Raw genomic sequence first — 21,926 nt, forward strand, 5'->3', positions numbered from 1 at the left:
CAGACAGCTACTTAATGAACTGGTGTCCACGAGTGAACTCATGACCCTAATAAAGGCAACAACAGTTTCGCTGTTAAGTCCAAGGTGATAAGGATTTAATCCCATGAGTATTAATTCCATGTCATTTTTCTTTAACCATTGTTCCTGCTCTGTAAGAAAGCTGAACTATGACCTTTTAAGAAAACATCCATAAGGCTCCACTTTCTGGTTTTTTTCAGGCAAGCAAATTCGTGAAAATTTTACACCAGCAGTTTTAGGTGGTCAGGCAGTATTATCAAGACCCCCAAAATTCCAGTCATACAGGATACATTCTTTTATTGCCAAATCATGCTTTAGTTTCCTCCCTTCTTCTCTGTGTCTCTCTTTATCACAGTTTTCCTTCCAAAATATAATATTACCATCCAATTGGCTATATTTAAAAGTCTTTGTCACAGAAGAATCCAAGTGAAGCTGGTTTCTGTCTACTTTTTAATTTCTTGAGAATTTCTGCATTTAAGATGCCTTGTCTCTGGCATCACACAGTGTTACCTATGCCTTGGTTTTACATTGCCTTGCACATCTTTGTTCATAGTATCCCAGTACAGTAATCAAGGGGCTGATGTGAGAAGCCTGGGAAAGACAACAAGAGAACGAGCTGCTTGTTCAAGTAAAGCAGAGAATGCATACACACAAGTGTTACTTTGGCAATGCTAAGGCCCACCAATACTGCTATTCCTTCTAGTAGTAAGGGAAGGAGAGGCCAGCAAAGACCTATAAGGTTCAGTTCTGCTGTTTCATTTATTTGTTTGTTGGCACGAAGGTAAAAGGCTGCAATAATGTCTATGATTAAGTTAGGCAAACAGCAGAGAAGATCTGATCCCATTTAGTATGAAGCTGTTTGAAAAACATGCATTCTGCAAGCAGCTGTGAGAACTATGGAAATATTTGGGGTGTTAACATACAGATTTTTTTCCTCATAAAATGAAAAAAGTTTCTCATTTTTGCCCTTCCATGGTCTCTGCTGTGGCTGACAGACTCAGCAAAGCTGTCAGATGTCTAGGCGAGTTTTGCTAGCCATGAAGTACTGTTACTGCTCTCAACTATCCAAACCATTCCTCCCTGAATCCTTCCTCCAGATCGTGGCACCTCTCCTCAACCTCCACTTCCTTTTTGCCCAGAAAATGGAAGTCCATGAAGCCCAGCCCTACCCCTGGCCTCACGGCAGCTTCACTGTCAGGGGGACCCTGAGAGAGTCAGAGCTGCAGCATCCTGGGCAGTTAGTTGGTATTGCCAGGTAGTAAATGCAGAGCCTACCTTCCCAACTTGAACATGGCATTACCCTTAAAACAAGCAGCTGTTTCACCCAAGCTGAATAAAAAAGAGCTGATTATCTACTTGCTTAGCCATTAGCAACTGTAAAAAATGGGAAGAAATCAAAGTCCTGGATGCAGACTCCCCAGAGTTTTGTGGAAACGCAGGTCTTGATCTAAGCTGTGTGGCTTGGGCCTGTCTTAAGTAACAGTCCTAGCAGTTCATCAAGTTACTGCTTGTTCTGGGTATCCCCCCCAGGAGTAATGGGCAGGCCTGCAAGCCATATTGCAAATTATTGATTTTGTCTTTCTCTTCATATAGATGAATGATGTTCTGCTGTACACATATCCCCAGAAGGATGGCAAATACCAACTGAAAAACACCTTGGCTGTGTCAGGCATGAAGGTAATGCCTCATCTGTATTATAGGCTGGAATTAAAGTTGTATAGTGGGCTGTTAGTGCTCTGCAGGTTTATGTCTCATATCCAGCAAGGGAAAAGAGGGGATGGACCTGTTATCAGGGGATTCCCTTGCCTCTTACAGGAGATAGAAGGAAAAATAATATAAAGCAAACATACACAAGATTATCTATAAGGCTGTGACTTAGTACGACAGCCTTATTCAGGCTGCATAAATAATACAAGCCAAAATCAGATTTACCATCTGATCATGCAACTGGAGACAGAAAAGATTTAATATCCCATTTTGTCCATTCCTCTCTTCATGTCTCTAGCCAATGCATGGTTGTTCCCTACAACATATTCACTAGCGCTTAGTCTGCCCGGTTTTAAACTCCTGCCACTCAAAATTTACATTAGCTTTCATTTGCCTGGTTTTCATGTGCCCTTTAACTGTTTTCAGGAAAAGCATTAATGGGTTCAAAAAGCAATTAGCCAACTTTATGGGGAAAGGGTGTATTGGGACCTATTACATGCAATGATATAAACACAGTCCCTTCTTCAGTAAATTTCTAAATTGCAGATTACAGAAACTGGACACAATTATCCTGTTCTTACACTCTTTCCCTAAGCATCCATTGGCACCAGTACTTGGGCAACAGGAGATATTGGGCTGGAGGGGTCTTTGCTTCTTACCTAGCCATCCATTATATACCTCCCACAAAGAACCTTCATAACTGTTCTATAGCTAATATGCCAAGTTGTATTTATGTGAAAGAGGACTTGAAGTGGCAAGTCAGGAGTCTGGGGATCTAGGAAACATGCAAGATGAGAATTACTAATCATTAATTCCAGTGGAATGACACAGGTGGGTTGAGGTGTTATGAAAAGGTGGGAGGCTGATCACCCTAGAGACCTGATAGTCTAAAACTAACTATGGGTTCCCAGCTGGGGTAGGAATAGCCAAAACACTCTACCATTAAGTGAAAAGGAGATGCAGAGCAGGTACTTGTTGGGGTACATTTGAAACACTGAGTCACTGCCATAATAGATGCTCGTTAATAACAACGTATCAATACCATGAAGCTATGTTTCTCCTAAGTGGCTGTTGCTATTAGTAGGCAACTAATACACTACATGGCAGGGAAAAGGTTTTACCTGAGCTGTAGCTTTTAAGTATTTTTTTTGCTCTTAAAGAGCCTTGCTGCAGACAGGCATTCACTGAAGTGCTTCGCTGTATAATGTCTGCATGTCAGGAAGAAAGTTATTTCCATTCATTCCAAGAATAGCCAAAACTTTTGCCCAAAATCCTCTGACACTTGTCAGACTAAACATCTCCTAAGCTTGTCATATTAAAACTGAACCCGGCTTGATACTTTATCCTTACCTTTATAGTTGGATTAAATGATTCTTTTTCCTTTAGCACCACCACCATATCGAAATAGAGAGCATTCCTCATTACACCAGCAATACAAAAGACAGAAAACCCTACCTGCCCATCTCTTTGCATTGAAATATGAAACAGATGGCTGGGACATCATAGATCCATATGCATTGAGATTTGTATGGTGTACTGGTTATAGACAGTATAACTCATGTCCACATTCATGTTCATGGTATTTGTTTCTAGGTCAGCCGCCCAGTGACAGAAAAAGCCCAAAACGTCCTGAAGATTGAATATGATGAATATTGCCTGACCCTGTCAGCAAGGTACTGTCCCCAAACAGCCATGGCAGATGGTGTTATGTTCTAGAGGTGTCTCTCTAGATTAGTCTAACCAATATCCAAGACTTAACTGGTGTCTCATTCTTTTTTAACTCAATTTCAGTCTGTGCTTTTGTGACAGACAATGGCTGAGTGCTTGATTACACAATGAAGATAGTCACTATAAATGCAAAGCTCATAAACTGTAACTAATTCAACTCATATACTGAGTAAAGATTAGAAGTCGGCTCTGATAACATCTTAAACAGAAAGGAAGGAGAAGAAAGTCTGTTACTAAGAAGCCTGAGTCCTTTCGATTATCTTTCACACTTTTTCCCTGTGACACTAAGAGTATGTTGTATTTCCCTTTTATAAGTTCACTTGTTACCTCATACCACTAGGGTTGCAAAACTGCTGGAGAAAACAGTAATTAGGTAATACCATGCAATAGATATAAAAGCATTTAATAGTGCTTAAATGACAAAGCCAAAATTAAACCTTACTGGCAACCTCATGGGTCTTTCTAATAAAAGGAATTTCACTAATGAGTTTGTGTCGTGCTAGTACGGATTGCAACTGAGAGTCAGGGTCTCTGTCCTGGGATCACAAGCTAATGCCAGAAGGAGATTGTAGGTCAGTTTCTGATCAGAAGATAACAGTGTACTGTATTTTTTCATGCTTGTAGCCCAAAATTATCCTGCAAATTTACCTAGAGCTACAGCAGAAAGGTGGCTGGCTTGATTTTCAGGTGTAGTTTACTACAAAAGACATAGCACACTAGCAGTGGTATTCAAATTAAGTCTTCCAAACAACAGGTCTTCAATGCTTTTAAGTACTGACTTTCCCACCATCAGTCTCCAACTACAGCAGGGCTAGAAACACAGCAGACTTCCCTAAATTACACAGTGCAATAGAAAGACAGGGAGGGCACTTACTTTCTTATTCAGAATCAGAATTTGGAGCTCTCATCCTTCCCAGAGCACTTGCCATCTGTGAGCAGTGCTCAGATACCTGTCAAAGCCTTTTTGTCTATTTCCTTTTATAACCAGCAAATGAAAAAATATCTGAGATTTTCTTAGAGCTGCACACTCATCACAACCCTCAAAATATACACACAGTACTTCTGAATTACCTGCTGCCAGTTACAAAAGCAGGATGTGTACAGTCCTTTGGTATTGTATAGGGGAAATAACTGCTGCATGTCCCCTTTATTCAGGGCAACTGAAGTTGGCATCCCTAGTGAGAAGCTTGGGATGTTCTGCTTGCATTGTTATGTTGTTTCTTTGCCTTTTGTACTCATATCAAGTCTGTGCTTAGTTAGCCTAAACAAAGCATGTGAGCCACTTTGAGCTGTGTTTCTTTGGTAGTAGATAGAATCAGGGCCTGAGACTAAGGTTGCCCTTCTGGTAACAGCCAGACAGAGACTGACTCTTATCATAGCACTGGGACAGAGCCCCTTTCCCTTCCTTGTGCTGCTCTTTCTGGGACTGATCTACCATAAGTCACCCAAGAACACTTTTTCCTCTCCCTTTCTGTACTGGCTGGCAGAGCTGATGAGACACTGGTGGGACAGCATGCTCTCCTAACCCCACTGCACAACATCCTTGGCCTGCTACACTCACCAAAAGGAGCACCAAAGACAGAAAAGTACCAGAAGGCTTCAAGCGTCCCTCAAGACTGTATCTTTTACTGCTCACACCGAGGTGCTGCAAGTCTGCACTGAAGGCCAGTTGTTAACAATCACAACCCAAACCTCAATGCCTTTACACTTGTATGAGACAAAGTGAATGCATTGAGGAAATACAGCATGAGGGACTAAAGGCAGTAGAATGAGGATGACCAAAGCTCAGAATTCAGTGTGGCTATATGAGCAGATGGCACTGTAAAGTCTTTACATCTCCTGCTGAAAACGGCTCGCTCACCCAAAGAGCCATGTTACTGGCTTGCAGTGAGCTAGTAACAGATCTGAGCACAGAGCCTGTATGGAGAAGGCTCATACTGCTCTTATACCTTTATTTGCATTTCAAAAATGTTCTTCTTGGACACAGAGGTAACCATGTGGTGCCTATATAAAATAGCAGAGCACTGGGAGAACGCAGTCAGTGTTACCTCCCTAAAAGGCTAATTCAGAATGACAATGATAAAACTGTGACAAAATCCCATCCCGTCCCAGTCCAGTTTCTGTGTTCCATAGATGTCCGCTGCTGTCCAGGAGACTGCAGTGAAAATTTGACCCTCTCTTTCTATTTGCTTAAGGAAAAATATATGAGCCAACACGGATAACTGATAGCTCAGCACAAAAGGTGTAGCCCAAAAATCACACAAGGACCAAATGTGGCAATGGTGAATCAAGGTCTGAGCTTCTCTGAGCCTCAGAGGTTCAGCAAAAATTCCTCTGAGCCTTCATGCAACCAATGAAATAGCTACTTAAGAATAGGCCAGTGCCAATTGACATAATCTATCTTCCTTATCAGCAGACAGGTGTTATTCCCACATTTAGACACCAATAATCTGTGATTACTGCCTAGAGATGTTTAATGGAGTGGAGAAGAGGTTAAAGAAGCCAGTTAGATATCAGGCTTTTAATAGCAGATTGTCCCTCTAATCCCTCTTTCCCAAAGTGGCTTTAATTTACATCACTACATGGGCCATGATTTCCTTTGTTTTCTTAAATCATATCTTAATTCTCAAGTGAAGAGAATTTCCAAGAAAGAATTAGCAAGAGAAAGGTTGAAGCCAGGACTTCTTTTAGCACTTTGCAGGCTGTGAACATGATTTGTCTGGAAGATACAGACATCTTCAGATTTCTTGGGAAGTGTAATTTGACAGGACTTTCAATAGTAAAAAGGACTGACTAGTAGTGTGACTCTTGCCAGAGATAATCTCCTGTAACATAACCCCTTGGCTTGCAGAGGTTAGCCTATGTGCAGTAGATACACTGGCTCAGAGTTTCTGCTCCAATTTCTGCTCCAGGCTTGTTCAGTTTTACAGAGGCTGGTGTTTTTCAGACAAGGGCTTATGCTTACAGTGCAGAGGGATGCTAAGTCAGAGATCATTGATAAAATATGGCATTTCCTCTCTTTTTGTGCCCTTTTTTTTTTTTAAGACCACAAAAGACATTGTTCTCAGATGTCTTGTTTGATGGCCTTCATGAGGACAGTGTGAGGAAATCACAGCTGAACAGCAGCTGGCAATGATGCCACTGCTAATTTTTACAACAAAGTCTAGTGGGTAGCTTTAATGTGAGTGGCTGGTATGACTCAGGGAGGGTAGACCACACTGAGTCGCATTCCCTCCTGCGACTGATGCTGGGAACAGCTAGAGCTGTGCACAGTTTCAGATGGACAGGAAGTGCACAGTTTGAAGTCACAGCAGGAAACCCAGCTAACACAGGCAGGACAGCTTATGGCTGTAACAGAGCAAATGCATCTGGGAAGTAACAGGCACTAAGAACCCTGCTGCTTTTCTGGGATAGCCAGACTGTCAGAGAAGCACGAAGTGCTCACTGTTTTGCCTTGTGCAAAGGGAGCATCTAGGGGCCAGTCTGGAGAACTACTGGCTTCCATGCATAACTGCAACTAGAGGGAATGCAGAACTTCTTTCCCAAATTGCTGTCCTGGCCTCTTGCCAGGAGACGGGAGATTGTCTGTGATGGAGCTAGAGGAAAATGAAAGCATTCACATCTCTACTGTGGGTGACAGACTTCTGCATTTCCCAACATGCAGATCATCTAAGCACCCCACTGTAGAGATGAGCATAAACACGCTTACTTTGAGCAACCCATGCCAACACTACATGCACTAGAGCACCTAGAAGCTAGGGCAGACATGACAAAAAGAGACATTTCATATTGTCCTATGTGATCTAGGATTGAGCAGCTTATAGCAAAGTCAGAGACTACTTTGAAAAATTTTCTGGGCATTTAGTTCCTTCTCAGTCACAGTCCTAACCATGGATCTACACTAATCATCCCACTGAATATGTCTCAACTGTCAATTTTGTTTCTGGTCGGAAAATGACCAGTTCAATGCAATAGTGGGGACAAACAAACATTCATAAAGTAAAGCTTTTCTCCTCTGATCCAGAAACAGCTTGTTTCAGTCCCTGCTGTGCATGACATTGACTGCTCTGCTGTATTTCATTCCACAGCTCTTGCTCGGAAAGGGATGACTGGTACAGCTGCATCAGCAGACACATCCCAGATGACTACAAAGCTCACAACACTTCCACTTTCCACAGCAGCGTGGAGGTAAAAGGAGGCCAAGTCTTTCAATGCTTGAAAGGGGAAGGGGGAAGGGAGAGAGAGAGAGGGGAAAGGAGAAGGGTTATAAAATGCAGAGTTCCTAGTGGCAAGACATTCTTGCTATTTTCATTTAAACCAGTATGCCAAGCTTAAACAATGAAGCTCATTACAACTCATGGGCCATCTCTGAAATGTTAATCACACTCTATACTCTGTGGTCTTTGCTTAAATAGGAGTTCTTCTGGAGGAAGATTGTTTTGTCCTAAAGGGTAGCTATTTTCGATGAACTAAAAATAGCTACAAACTTCATATAGTTACACTAATATCATATACACAATAAAATCACTGCCAGTGCAAACTCCACCAGCAATATTCTAATTGTATCAGCACAACTGATGTATATTATTGTTGTCTCATTAATTTCAGTTGTACTACTCCCAATTAAGAAGGCAAAGAATGCATCTGACAAAAAGTAAAAATGCTATTTTAGGTTACGTAGAACCCCAGTTTTACTCATTAAGACTAACTGGGGAAAAAAAGAGTGCTGGTGAGGCCACACCTGGAGTGCTGTGTCTAGTGCTGGGCTCCTCAGTACAAGAGAGGCATGGAAACCTTGGAAAGAGTCCATCAAAGGGCCATGAAAATGATGAAGGGACTGGAACATCTCTCATAGCAGGAAAGGCTGAGAGAGCTAGGACTGTTCAGCCTGGAGAAAGGAAGGCTCAGGAGGGGATCTCATCAATGTATATAAATACCTGAAGGGAGGCTGTAAAGAAGATGGAGCCAGTCTCTTCTCAGTGGTGCCCAGTGACAGGACTAGAGGCAATGAAACACTGGAGGTTCCCTCAAGCATCAGGAAACACTTTTTCACTCTGAGGGTGACTGAGCACTGGCACCGGTTGCCCAGGGAGGTTGTGGAGTCGCCATCCTTGGAGATATTCAAAAGTCACCTGGACACGGTCCTGGGCAGCTGGCTCTAGGTGGCCCTGCCTGAGCAGGGGGGTTGGACCAGATGAACTCCAGAGGTCCCTTCCAACCTCAACCAGTCTGTGATTCTGTGATTTAGTTTTTGAAGACTTCAGAAAGTAAAAAATTAATTCAAAAAACAAAACAGGATTTTCCTTCTGGCCTGAAACTACTCTACTTTCAAATATTTAACAAGAAAAAATTAGAAATTAGTATAGCAACCTAAACCAAATCCTTTTTCAACAAATGAAAAAATAATTTCTTTTGCAGCTCTGCTTCTGATGTAAACCCAAATGTGCGCAAGGAGACATTTGGAGGAATTTGATTTTTGTGTGTTTAAATCCGATTTGTCTGCAGAAGTCTAATTTCCTCATGGAAACCCTCCTAACAAACAGTCCTTCAAAAGCACAAGAGCTTGCGCTACTTGTGCCACTTGTGCCAAACACTAAGCTGCTGCGAACTGGCAGTGAGGTACCCATCATACTTTGGTGCTGAACCTGAAGTAACACAGCTTCTCAGCATGGCTTATTAGATTGGGTTCAGTTCCACATTGCGCATGGTTCCCTGGGCTTGGAGTAAAGGCCCTTGTACAACACTGCAACGTGATGCATTCCAAGAAATAGGAACAGTGAATACATTTTCTAAAGCTGCTTACATATATTCAGATCAGCCATGGATAGCATGGATCAGATTTGGATTGTGTAGGTTTTACTGTTTTCTGTACTCTCTCTTCCCCAATCATAGAACTGTCCCAAGGTGTAATGACATAAAGAGCTCAGGCCCTTTTCGATTGAAAGCTATAGAGCTTTTTTATGGATATTATTTCAAAAGCTGTTAATAAAAAGATGGCTTTAACTCATGTTCTTACCTGTAATTTCCATATGCAATGAGTCAGATCCTTGTCTGATGTGGAAGACTGTCAGTGTCTGACCAATAATAGATCTACATGGATTTTTACCTGTTGTGACTCTGGTCTTAACAGCACCATGTACTGATTGGCCACAGTCTTTCAGTGCTGAAGCAGCTGTATCTCACAAGGTGCATTAGGAATTAGAAAATTTGGGGATCTTAGCAGGTGAAGGTAGACTGAAATGAGAGAATTGTATGTGATGGAGCAGGGCTGACTGAGTGGACTTTGGAAGTGTGGATGCTTCTTCATTTGTTTTTGTTTGATTTTAAGCTAAGGGAAAGGCTTGGAATACCCTTGGGTGAGAGGCCTCCTACTTTGGTACCTGTGTCCCATGTCATGATGTGCATGAACTGTGGCTGTGACTTTACCCTCACTTTGAGGCGACATCATTGCCATGCCTGTGGGAAGGTAAGAGCTGTACAACCTTCTCAGTGAGGCTGTATTCTTACCTCTAGGACACTGGCAGCCACTGCTGTAACTTCTGCAAAGCTGTAGCAACATCAAGACCAGAATTTGACTTCTCTCAGAACCTGTTAGTGCTTTCCTAATTAGGTCATTAGGTTTCTAATGACTCTAGTAGGAACAACAGTAACCTTCCCTTGAGGGTCAAATTAATTCCCAAAGGCTAGTAGTTCAAGGCTTACAGGATAATTGTTGCTGAGTCCAGCCATTATATCTGATACACAGCTAGCTCTAGAGACAATGAAGCAATACACTAAAAATATAGGCTCTGTTCTGGATCAGAGCAGCAGCACATCTAGTCCATGTCCTGTCCCTAATAACAGCTGGTAAAATTATCTTCCAGGAAAAGTGAAGAAACTCATCAGTAGAGGATGGTTTGGTCAGTGACCAAAGGGAAAGTTTCCTCTGGGCTCCATTGAAGAGCTGCTGCCTTTTGCCCTAAAGCCAAGGGGATCGATAAGCTTTCTTGGTTTTGTGCCTTTATTACTGGCTCTAGAGATTTGTTTATACACATAAACCTGCAGTCCTGCTTTAAACCATAGCTGTCTTTTAGCCTCAGTGATTTTTTTTTTGTATCAAACTACCAGTAATTTTTGCTAGTATGAAAAAGCATTTACTTAATCTTTTTTCTAATTCCACAGATAAAATCAGTCTGTACCTACACAGGGATAGCAGGAACATGCAAGCTTGCTTAAGAAAACAATGTTACTAACAAAGCTATGAAAACAGAAGTAATATTAAAGTGGTCTTTCTGTGACTCACTGGTAGGGAAGGTGTAAGTTCCTGCGGAGATAGGCACAGCAATGGTGTGCAACCAAGTACAGTGATCAATTCTGCTTGGCTTACAACAGTGTACATCTACAGCAATCACATTTCAGTCAGTAGACTTACTCTGACTGTCACAGTTTTAGGAGAGAGTCATATCTGGTCCACTATCCATCTTCCTCTCCCAACCAGCTCAGAGGATTTGTTTTGTATGTGCATATATATAAATTTAAATTATATTTATGTGCATCTCTCCTTGCCGGAACAGATTGTATGTCGAAATTGTTCAAGAAACAAGTACCCTATGAAGTACCTCAAAGATCAAGCAGCCAAAGTCTGTGATAGCTGCTATGTGGAACTTAAGAAAAGAGGTAAGATTCCTTCATTCTTGGCAAAACTGACAAACCCATTTCCTGCCTGTATAATGGAGAGGCTTTAGGATCTGCCTACCATGTTGTGTTTTGTTAAAGAGGATTTCTCATTTCAAGCACAAGGCATGTGTATTGAGGTCCCAGGAGTGCCAGGCTGTATGGCAGCTAAAACTGTTTTAGCAAGCCAGGTTCTCTGAGGGCTCCCCTGGCCTTTTGATAAACCAGAATAACAATAAAAACTATGTCCTGTGAGGAGCGGCTGAGGACACGGGGTTTGTCTGGTTTGGAGAAAAGGAGGCTGAGGGGTGACCTTATTGCTCTCTGCAGCTGCCTGAGGAGGGGAAGTGGAGAGGGAGGTGCTGATCTCTTCTCCTTGGTATCCAGTGACAGGACGCATGGGAATGGTTCAAAGCTTCATCAGGGGAGGTTCTGACTTGACATGAGGAAACATTTCTTTACCTAGAGGGTGGTCAAACACTGGAACAGGCTTTCTAGAGAGGTAGTCAATGCCCCAAGCCTGTCAGTGTTTAAGAGGCATTTGGACAATGCCCTTAACAGGCTTTAACTTTTGGGCAGCCCTGAATTGGTCAGGCAGTTGGACTAGATGTTCGTTGTAGGTTCCTTCTAACTGAACTATTCTATTCTGTGATGTAATTACAGGTGATAGCTCTTCCCTGTCATTTCTAATTAATTATCCATTAAAGTAAAACAATGGCTTTACAGTTCCTCACTGTCCTCATCCATGCTGTAGCTTTTACAAAAAGAAATGCTGAGGTTAAGTGCAGAGTCACTAAGAGCTTTTCTACATGGGGAGTTAATCTGGTCACAGACGAAAACATGAATTCAAAGCAGAAGAGCTACTGCCTAACTAGAACTCTGTATTATTGTCCTGCTATATAAGTCCCTTTTCTGATTTAAATACACATCCAAATCAAAGATAAAAGGAGGGGCAGGGGTTACATATATATGAACAGAGAACGAACAGGAAATAATGTTCTTGCACAACTATTCATGTAGACAATCTCTAAAAGTAGGCACATTATATTGTTAAGGATAAAAAGTTGGGGACAGATGAAGTTTAGTTTTTCCATCCTGATTAAAGAAATTCACACTAGCCAAGCAAACAGATGAACAGATGCTGGTCACAACAGCCAAAAAAGCATCCCCAAGCCACTGTATGTCCAAGAAGTGATAACTCAGGTTTGTGCTAGAACAATGCTGTGCTTTACTAAGAGCTTCCAGATAATGTGTATCGCCAGAAGTGAGAGCATGAAGATATGAACTCAGACAAGTGGGGTTAATGGAGATTGACGGAGACAGAATAACTCTCTCCCATGCAGAACTCAAAGAGAATGGTTCATACAGAATGTCCCATTAGTGAATCTATCCTGCAAAGGTGTTACAGAACATAAGAGGGGATAGATGGAAAAGCCATTTGCTTAATGCTGATTTTAAATTAGAAGAAAACAAGCTGTGTTTTGTGCTTTGTCAGCTTTCTTGCAGGCTTCTTTCAAGTAGCTGTAGGTTATTACCATTAACCTAGGGTGCTATGAAATCCACCCATATAATCAGACTTAAAGGGGTGATTTGAAAGAAAAGCTAAAATAAAAACCGGCTATGGAGGAGGCATTGCATTTTCCTTAGTCATTTGCATTAGTGTATTGTGTGTCTCTTACCCCAGTCTGATATGTACTGATTCATCCATTTCCCCCTTCCCTTTCTGAATTTTCTTAATCTTGCAGAGCGGCCACTAAGTGTGAGCTTCCCTCCAACTTCATCCAGGTGTTCAAGCAGTGCCTTCTCCTCTGTTTTCCACAATATTCATTATTCATCTTTTAAGAAACAGAAGAAGATCCCTTCAGCTCTTACGGAGGTAGGACCAAGCTGCCTGAGAAAGGCAAGGAACTGTAGAGAACTGTGTGCTCATACTTCAGCAACTATGTTTATCATTTATTCTGTGTGCAGTGGGCTCAGCCCATGCCCTGGTCTACTTTCATCATGCAATTATTTTTTTCTGTTTTTCACAATAGTGTTTAAAATACAAAATACTCTGAGCTCTGAAGGTACCACAGAAGCTTCTTGAACCCACTGAGAAACCCAATTAGAGCAGTGTACTTTAATTTGCTCATGAGCCTGTGAAGTCTTTAGAAAACTAAGACGACTTCAAGGTACTAGACAGTACAACAAGGCAGATCACAGACAATGACAAGTATCGTCAGAGCATGATATACTGTTGACTAGTTACCTTTTTTGACAAGACCCTTACTTCTGAAATTTTACTTTGATTTCAAGAGAAATAAAATACCACTTACTTAGGGAATAGACTCTAGTCCTTGGCAATCAATTCAGGAGCATACATGTTTAACCAGGCACTTTCACTCCAGCTCAAACCACCCTATTTCAAATCAAATGGGTAAAATCTTGATCCCACCAACGTAAACAAATAAAATTCCCATCAATTTCAATGGGGCCAGGATTTCTCCACCCATATTAGTTTTCTTTCCAGGAATAAGGTGCCAATCATGTTGATGTAGTCTCAGTAGCTAAGTTGCCTGTTGAACTCAAGCACAGTAAGGCACTCCCATTTCACTGAAATCAGCAGGTATTTATCGTTGTACTAAAAAGAACAGGGTGCAAACATCTTGCTGAACTCATTGTACAGTTGAGACACTGGAATTTCTTGAGGTTTGTTTGTGCTGAGGTGAAACTGAGCCAAAGATACAAGGATGTAATACAAACACACAAATTGAATATTGAAAGAACTGGCAGGCAAAATTTCAGCCCCATTAGGAAAAAAGCATTGCCTTTCTATCCACAAGGAGGCAGCACATGTTTATTAATATGAACTGTCTCACAAAAGCATTGCTCCATAACTTTTTCTAACTTGCTTTACCCAGGTCCTGGGACATTTCTGTTCTGCTGCAAAACACGGCTATATTACTGCTCAGTCTTCTCTTCTGTCAGTGCTACAGAAGCTGGTTTTGAATCTCTGCCCTTTGTTTCTAAATCCAATACTATTGCAGTTTACTACTGTAACTAATAACATACACTGCGTTGTATGTGTGTGTATAGTTCCATCTACTCAAAATCTGGATCTTTAAGAACATTAAGCACTTAGATTTCAAAATACTTCTGTGAGAGGGGTAACTCTTCTCAGAAATATTATTTCACAAACAAAACCAAGTCATAGTCAGTGATTAACATAAAATGATATAAAACCATTGCAAAGTCCTAAATACACCCACATCTTAAAAGTGTTCAGCCACAAGACTGTAATTCCCTTTTGGAAGCAAGTACTTTTAATATACAAAAAAAACCCAGACCTGGGAAAAGGGACAAGTTCGGCTTGTCAGAGCACAACTGTAAACTTGCTGACCTCAATAACTATTCAGCTGCATATTTTCCATCAGAGTTACTGAGAACTCAGTTTAACCAGAAATCTTCAAACAGTTAAAAAGAACTGTAATACCATGCTTATATTTTGTCTGTCTTGATATTTTTAATGGTCTACTTATGGTTTCACGGACATAGACCTGGTTGTCTGGTGGAATGCAAACATCCATAATCAGGAGGGGAAAAGCCTTTGCTGTTGCAAATCCTGATTTCTCCTACCCTGCTCCAGGTGGCAGCCTCAGGAGAAGGAGCTACCATCAGTGGTTACCTCAGCAGATGTAAGAGAGGCAAAAGACACTGGAAGAAACGCTGGTTTGTTATCAAAGGCAAAGTCCTCTACACCTACATAGCAAACGAGGTACTGTGCAATCTGACTTGAAATATTTTCTCTGAGTTCCCTTCTTTACTCCCTACAGGCAGCACAAGCAAACATGAAAGGTATAAAAGGCAGTTCTCACAACTACCTGCCCTCTGAGACCTGGTCGTAACAGATTCAGTCCCTGGGGAGCTGTCCTTAGCTGAGGGGCCCAGCCACAGCCCTAGCTGGACCTCGGCAGCCCTCTTCACAAACTGCCCTTCATTATTTGACTTCTTGCTATTCATGCTATTATAAACTGTCAACCACTATGAACCTTAGTCGACGTATTTACACCTAAAAGACTTCAAGGTCCTTAGGCATTCTCTGGTGCACTTGGTAACTGCCAGATATTTTGTAGATAGATGGTGCTATGATCTATTTCTGGTGGGGAAGAGAATCTTGTAGTTTTGCAAGTATAAATGGGACATATTTGTCCTACTAGTACCAACAGGGAAAGACAGGAGGCAGTCTGAAGAGGTGAGAATAATGCCTTGTGTATTGGCCTGTAAGCTCCTCCTTACAGCCAAGGAGGCTGGATATCACCTAGATCATTTTTATGTATTTTGTCTCTTCCCAGTCCCTTTTCTTATTTTAATTTCTTCTCCTTTGTGAACAGATGCAATACAAATAAACTTGAAGGAAGTGTGATATAAAGTTTGGTTATAACTGACAGATTTCATAAGCAGAAGCATAAAAATTCGTCTTGCTGAACAAAGGACACAGAATGCAAGAATTGTTGTAATAGTGATATTTGGTACTTTAAGCCTTCAGAACATTTTGCAAACATCAATTCTTTAAACTTTCGTCACCACTGTGATGGTTGCATGAAGCAACATTATCCCCTTTAAACAGATGAGGAGATTGAGGCACAAAAGAGTTCATGATTTGGCCAGCAATTCAGACCACTAGCATCAAATTCTGTATCCAATACATTTACCTTACCTCTGCTAACCTTTTGGTTCAACACTAGGGAAAAAGCAACAGATGGCTAATTACACTTTGCATTCCCAGTTTGCAATTTAGCTTCTAAAAGCAGAAGCAAAGGCAACATACACGTATAGAAAACATTACCTAAATACAGTGACCAAAACTGCAGCTATCAGTAAGAGCTAAACTGCAATTCTCTTAAGGCTTATTGTTTTCTTTAACTTGTACAAAGCAGTGTCTGGCAAGCAAAATTCATGGATGTTTCTTGGGAGTAAATTAATAATTAATTGCATTACCAGCTCAAAAATTTCAAAGCAGCATTTTGGAAAGCAAGTGTGCTGTTTGAGACAGTGCAGATTTCTAAAAAAGCTGCCAGTGCTATGAAAGGAAATGACAAGGTACCAAAAAGACTACTACTTGCACTCAGCAAATAAAAATGGTTGAAAGGAACATAACTGGGAGTGGGTCTCAGGCTTTCAGAACTGCTGCTGTACTGTCCCATACTCTCAGTAGCCTCTAGTTTGCCTCCTGGACCATTATGTCAAAGATAGCCATTAAAGTAATGGCTAATTTGACCTTCATGGCCATGTGGATAATCATGAAGAACTGGACTTTCAGAGGTGGTGTTCGAGTTCAAGACTAAGACTAGATAAACATATGCAGTACACAGGCACTGCTCCTGTTTAGGTAAGAGCCACCAGTCCAGCAGAAGATTCACACTACTGCTTTTGCAGCCCTGTCAGAGGGGGGTTGTATCATTATTTGGTTTTCAGAAAGAGCCCTCAAACTGTTACAAGCCTTCTCTCTAAATTTTGGTTCACTTCTTGTTTGCTTTCAGGACAAAGTTGCCACAGAAAGTTTGCCTTTGTTGGGTTTCACCATTGCCCCAGAAAAGGAGGAAGGAAGTACGGATACAGTTTTCCATCTCTACCACAAGCAGACTCTCTTTTATAGCTTCCGAGCAGAGGATAACAATTCAGCACAGAGGTACGGGGGTAGACTTCCACACTAGCCAGTGCTCAGGTCCGAAAGCTTATGTAGGTCTCTTCCCTCTCCTTCACTTCAGAATGCCTTCATAACAGAGGAAACAAACAGCTTTCAGTGTTGATTAAACCCAATTGCATGTGACCGGCCTGGGTGACATTAAAAATCTACCTGGTGCTTTTCAGTTCCTTCAGGAAGGAGAATTTCCTCCCTTGTATAGGTAGAGAGGAGGCTGAGTCTCAAGAGTCATGCCTAGAAGTCTGTCAAATATGATTACTGTACAGAAACTTCTCTGATTTATGTGTTCTATTTATCCATCTCTTAGTTTCCTCGTCAACAAATAATTGTTTAGATTTCCCATTTTAATGCTACTGCTTCCACATAATAAAATAGTCACAAAATTAGTAATAAAAATGCCAGCACCTCAAGACACACAGGGGAGGAAATTAGTGTTTATGGGAGGTTTTGTTGCTTTAAAACATACTTCAGTGGTTTCATCTTTCCTATTCTAAGACAGCACTTGTACAATCTTTAAGATTTTACAATAAATTACTGGTAAAGATTGTACTAGAACGCAAGAGTCCTAGTACCCAGTTCCCTGCTTTAATCACAAAACTATAGTTCCTCATTAGAGGTGGGATGGGAAATACAGTCCTCTTCAGGCTTTATGTTCTTAAAATACTTATTTTTTTTTAAATACATATGTTCTTAAAATGCATATAATTTTATATGTACCACTTTTTCTTTCCTGCCCTTTTTAGGTGGATTGAAGCCATGGAGGAAGCATCCATATTATAGCAGCTATCACTCAATGGACTTTGAATAAATTCTCAGATTTCTATACATTTCCAGCAACCCTGTTCTGTCTTACAAAACTGAACAGTGTATTTCAGGCAAACTGGCTATATACACTGGATATGAACTGTTTCCAGATTGCTCTTTTTGCTTCCTCCTTCTTACATCCACATTTTTGCAAATGGAAACTTTAAAATAGAGAATATTTATGGTGATCTTTATGTCTGTGCAAGTTCAACCTATACTATAAGCTTCTCCTCTGATCCCACAGTAAACTAAGTCTAACATCAAGACAAGAAAATACATGGAAATACTGACTACAGTAAGTAACAGGCTCAGTTTTACTTACTCTAGAGCCCTATCATATTTCATTGGGTTGGTTTTGATGTCTACCATGAAATGAGAAACAATGTAGTAAACAACAAATGCTCATTTAAAGCACTTTATTATTTTTATTGAACTACAGCTTCATTTTTTCATGTTTCTAAGGAGTTCTGTGGCCTGATTTATTACTCATCCATTAACAAGTGCCAGCATGAAATTATGCCCCATGTAGGCTAAATTGCTTCCACAGAAAATGAACGAACAACACATTCAATTTACCTGGTCTACCAACACTTCACTGGCTATGATCCAGGATAATTACTTACTATCAATGTACAATTTTACACAGATCACTGTATAATTTATGTTAAAGGGTTTAATTTCATACCACTGCAGTACTTTGAAATGCACTCCAGTAGCTCTACAAATCCAGACGTTGAATTATATCACTTCTCCCTAAATACTGCATCAGACTCAAATCCAAAGGTTATTTTTAATTTATTATAAACCTACAGAGCTATTTAACACTAGTCTACCTAGTAGTGTTAAGATTTTTATCATCTATTTAAATAGTCTATCTTTGTTTTCAAAGCTCCTGTTGTTTCTGCTGTTCTTGTTATGAAAAAAGTCATCAAAAGTTTAATCCATATAACCAGCACACCATTTGAAATATGCTGGTGGGCTGAAATGCACTTGTCTGAACCTGCTCTGCTGGAGTGCTTTGGAACTGCTGTGGCTAAATGTATCTTACATCAGACTGCTGTTGTGCACTACATCTCCAGGGCTGGATTCTCAGCAGCCAAGTGTCTGTATGACTTCAAAGATGCTGTGCTGCTTTACACCAGCTGAGGATATAGATCTCTGGAGTTTGGGGGTTTGGTTTTTTGTTGTTTTGGGTTTTTTTGTTTTGGGGTTGTTTGTTTTATTTTTTTAGTGTTTTGTTGGGTTTTTTATAAAGAAGGTTGAGAAGTGGTGTTCTAATCATTGCAATAAAATGGTTTCGTGTCCTATATTTGTCATAATATTTGACTGAGGAATAGAATGGCATTTATGATTAAAATATATCTTTGTATAAAAATACCATGTTCAAGAATTTACTTACATTAAAATATATTGGGGGGGGGGGATTTTTATTACTTTCACTTTTCCCTTTCTCCAAGAAGCTTAATGGATATCTGAATTTTTGATGCTAACAAACTGTTTAGAATTGTCCATATTTTTTAAGGTCTATAATATGTATCCAAATAATAAAGGTAGTTCAATTTATCACCTGGAAAAACAAGCTTAAAAAACCACACACCTACCACTACATAAAAATATAGTTGGTTTGGGGTTTTTTGATACATCTAATAGTTTCATAAAGCATAGATTATCATATGCAAACAGAAAGCAAGTATGAGAAAAGTAAAACTTTTGTATTCTTTAGTTAATGGATGAACACCAATGTTAACTCTTTGTTTCGTGTTAGAACCACGGCCTTGCTACCAATACACTGTAAATGTTTATCCCCCCTTAAAAATATTTTGCACTGACAAAAAAATAAGAGAATGTTGAATACAGAGTAAGATCTCTAACCATGGTCCCAAACAAAACAAAACTGCACTACAGAACAACAGTATTATGAAGATTGAGGTGCTGACATTTAATGACTGTTGTATGAAGTTTTCAGTTATAAGCAGGAAATGAATACATGAAAATATTTTGTTGTAAAAAATAAGATACAGTGCTATTAAACATCGTTTTAAGTAATGTGGAAAAATAAAAGAGCAAAACATAACTACAGTTCTACAGGCTTTTCCTTTACATTATTTTTACCTTCTTTTAATTCCAGCTTTGCAGTTCCAGTTACTGTTAACAGACACTTACCTATTAACCAATTCTCTGACAAACTAAGGAAGAGCATCAAATCAGAAGATGGTAGTGGAGGCCTTCTGGCAGAAACAGGATTTAGACCTAATTGCTATAATGAAGTGTTTCAGTTCACACTGCATTTACTTCCTGTAAAGCCTGCCTACCAGTCAACTCTACTTCAGTTACGGATATAAATGGTCTCAATACAGCACAAAGAAAGAGAAAAAAATGAAAATGTCTTCACAATTTCAGTCCAACTGTTAATCTAATTTGAGCAAAGCTAAGCACCAGAGACAGAAATTATCTTCATTTCAGAGTTAATCCAGTAATCACCTTTTAGAAAATTTTAACATCTTGGAATAGAGGTATATAGATACTCAGTTTACTGTATGTCATTTACTTACGAACAGCTCTTTCTTCCTAACTTGTAGCTAGTATTACTCCTTCAAAACAAAGATTTTGTTCCACACCTACACAAATGTTTCAAAAAAATTCAGTAATAAGCCACAATGTACTAGTGACTCAGTCAATAGCTCAGATGCAAGCTGATCTCATTTGTTGTTTCAGTGTTTTTCTGCTTATTTTGCTACTTATTGAAAAGCATTAAAATTACTAGCCATTATCTGCAACTAATATTTAGATCTATCTTACAGTATATGCCTAGTTAAAAATCTGTTTTTTAAACAGTTATTAAATTATTTTTCCAAATTAAAGTACGAGTCATTCAGAGTTGGAGAGTATTCAGACATGACAAGATCCCATGCCACTTACACAAGCACTGCTGGTCTAGCCCTGGGACTACTACCCTTCCTGAGCCAATTCTGTGTTGCTTTTATGATTGACAAAAACCACACAGCTATGAACACCAACCAGGCTTTTCCTGTTTGGATGCTACTTTAGTACAAGAGCAATGAAGACTACTTCAGCTGTAACCATGTTCAGTGAATATCACTGCTTGTGAAGGTAAAAAAAGTGCCAATACTCAGCAAGGGGAAAAGGTATTCCCTTGTCACTTTGCGAACCTCCTACATGCTACACTTAAAACACTAGTCTAACTTCACAAGTTACTTGGGAACATAACATACAAACTTCTATGTATTAAAAACGGTGAGATCCTTCAGTCTGGATAACACTGAGACACCACTTTTGATCAAGTTTTGACAAGAAAGTTTCTAGACTCCAGGGCAGGTTTACAATCCCTCTCAGAGAGACCCAAGTAAAAGAAAATTTTTTTTAAAATTGATCTTTCGTAAAAGAACTGTTTCACAAATATTCTGAATGTCTTCCTTTTCCACAGAATAACAACAAACGCCAGGAAACCTTTAAAGTGCTCATGAAACAGCACTGTCATTCTTTGCCGTGCTTTCTTTATATTATTATTACTAAATGACAAGTTTTTCACATTCTTTTGATTATTTTAATAGCTTTTTTTCCCACAGAAGTGTTGCAACTTGTTTCTAATCTTTATGCTTTGGAAAGGCATGGAATACACTTTACATAAACATGCTCTGATTTTTTTCATCTTTTTACTTGTAGTACTACACTTTTATGTCCTTTCCTCACTCCTCTAAGTTAAAAGAAACTGGAGGACAGTTTAAACTGCCTAGTAGTTGTCTATATTTTCATTTCACATACTATATGCCACGTTATTAACTGTAGTACTTGCCAGCAGACAAATGTGATCTTAAAGAAAGCACCACAGGAAATGGAATTACTTTCTATCCATACTGACAGTTCTTAGAGAGCAGTCAGGTCCTGCAGTAATAATTGAGTATGTCATATTGAGAGGTCACTTTAGGTGGATTTTGGGGCAGTGTCAGGATTTTGCACTGCTCTTGCTTTTCACAGTCTTCAATGTATAGCAGTTGCATATTGTTCTTAAAACTGCTTTTTACAAATATTAATGAATAAAAAATAAATTTCCCTATATGAAATTTATTAAATAAAGTGAAAAACTCTTTCTGGCTTATCGTCTGCAAAATTTCACTTCAAAGTACAGCCACTACATGATAAACACCAATGATTTCTTGGATCAACAAGTTTTATCTCCTACAATCAGAAATACAATTCTCATGAGCAGCAGAGCGCGCAACAACAAAATAAGTACAGCAAGACTACACAGCCACTAGATTTCACCTGGATCTGAACCATAACGCTTTCCCAGACTACACTGAGGTGTCAGGTA

General features: G+C 39.9%; 1 protein-coding gene across 1 annotated transcript in view; it reads left to right on the forward strand.

The window, feature by feature from the left end:
• FGD5 (FYVE, RhoGEF and PH domain containing 5) overlaps positions 1-18,982 on the forward strand; it is a 105,487-nt gene extending 86,505 nt beyond the window's left edge. The window contains exons 12-20 of the mRNA XM_050904786.1: positions 1,612-1,695; positions 3,319-3,398; positions 7,542-7,641; positions 9,782-9,919; positions 11,007-11,109; positions 12,852-12,982; positions 14,732-14,860; positions 16,626-16,774; positions 17,533-18,982. Of these exons, the coding sequence (XP_050760743.1) occupies positions 1,612-1,695; positions 3,319-3,398; positions 7,542-7,641; positions 9,782-9,919; positions 11,007-11,109; positions 12,852-12,982; positions 14,732-14,860; positions 16,626-16,774; positions 17,533-17,569 (951 nt within the window). The 3' untranslated portion in view covers positions 17,570-18,982. The remainder of the gene's footprint in view (positions 1-1,611; positions 1,696-3,318; positions 3,399-7,541; positions 7,642-9,781; positions 9,920-11,006; positions 11,110-12,851; positions 12,983-14,731; positions 14,861-16,625; positions 16,775-17,532) is intronic.
• The last annotated feature ends 2,944 nt before the right edge of the window (positions 18,983-21,926 follow it).

Source organism: Gymnogyps californianus, chromosome 13, assembly GCF_018139145.2.
Source record: "Gymnogyps californianus isolate 813 chromosome 13, ASM1813914v2, whole genome shotgun sequence".
Lineage (NCBI taxonomy): Eukaryota > Metazoa > Chordata > Aves > Accipitriformes > Cathartidae > Gymnogyps > Gymnogyps californianus.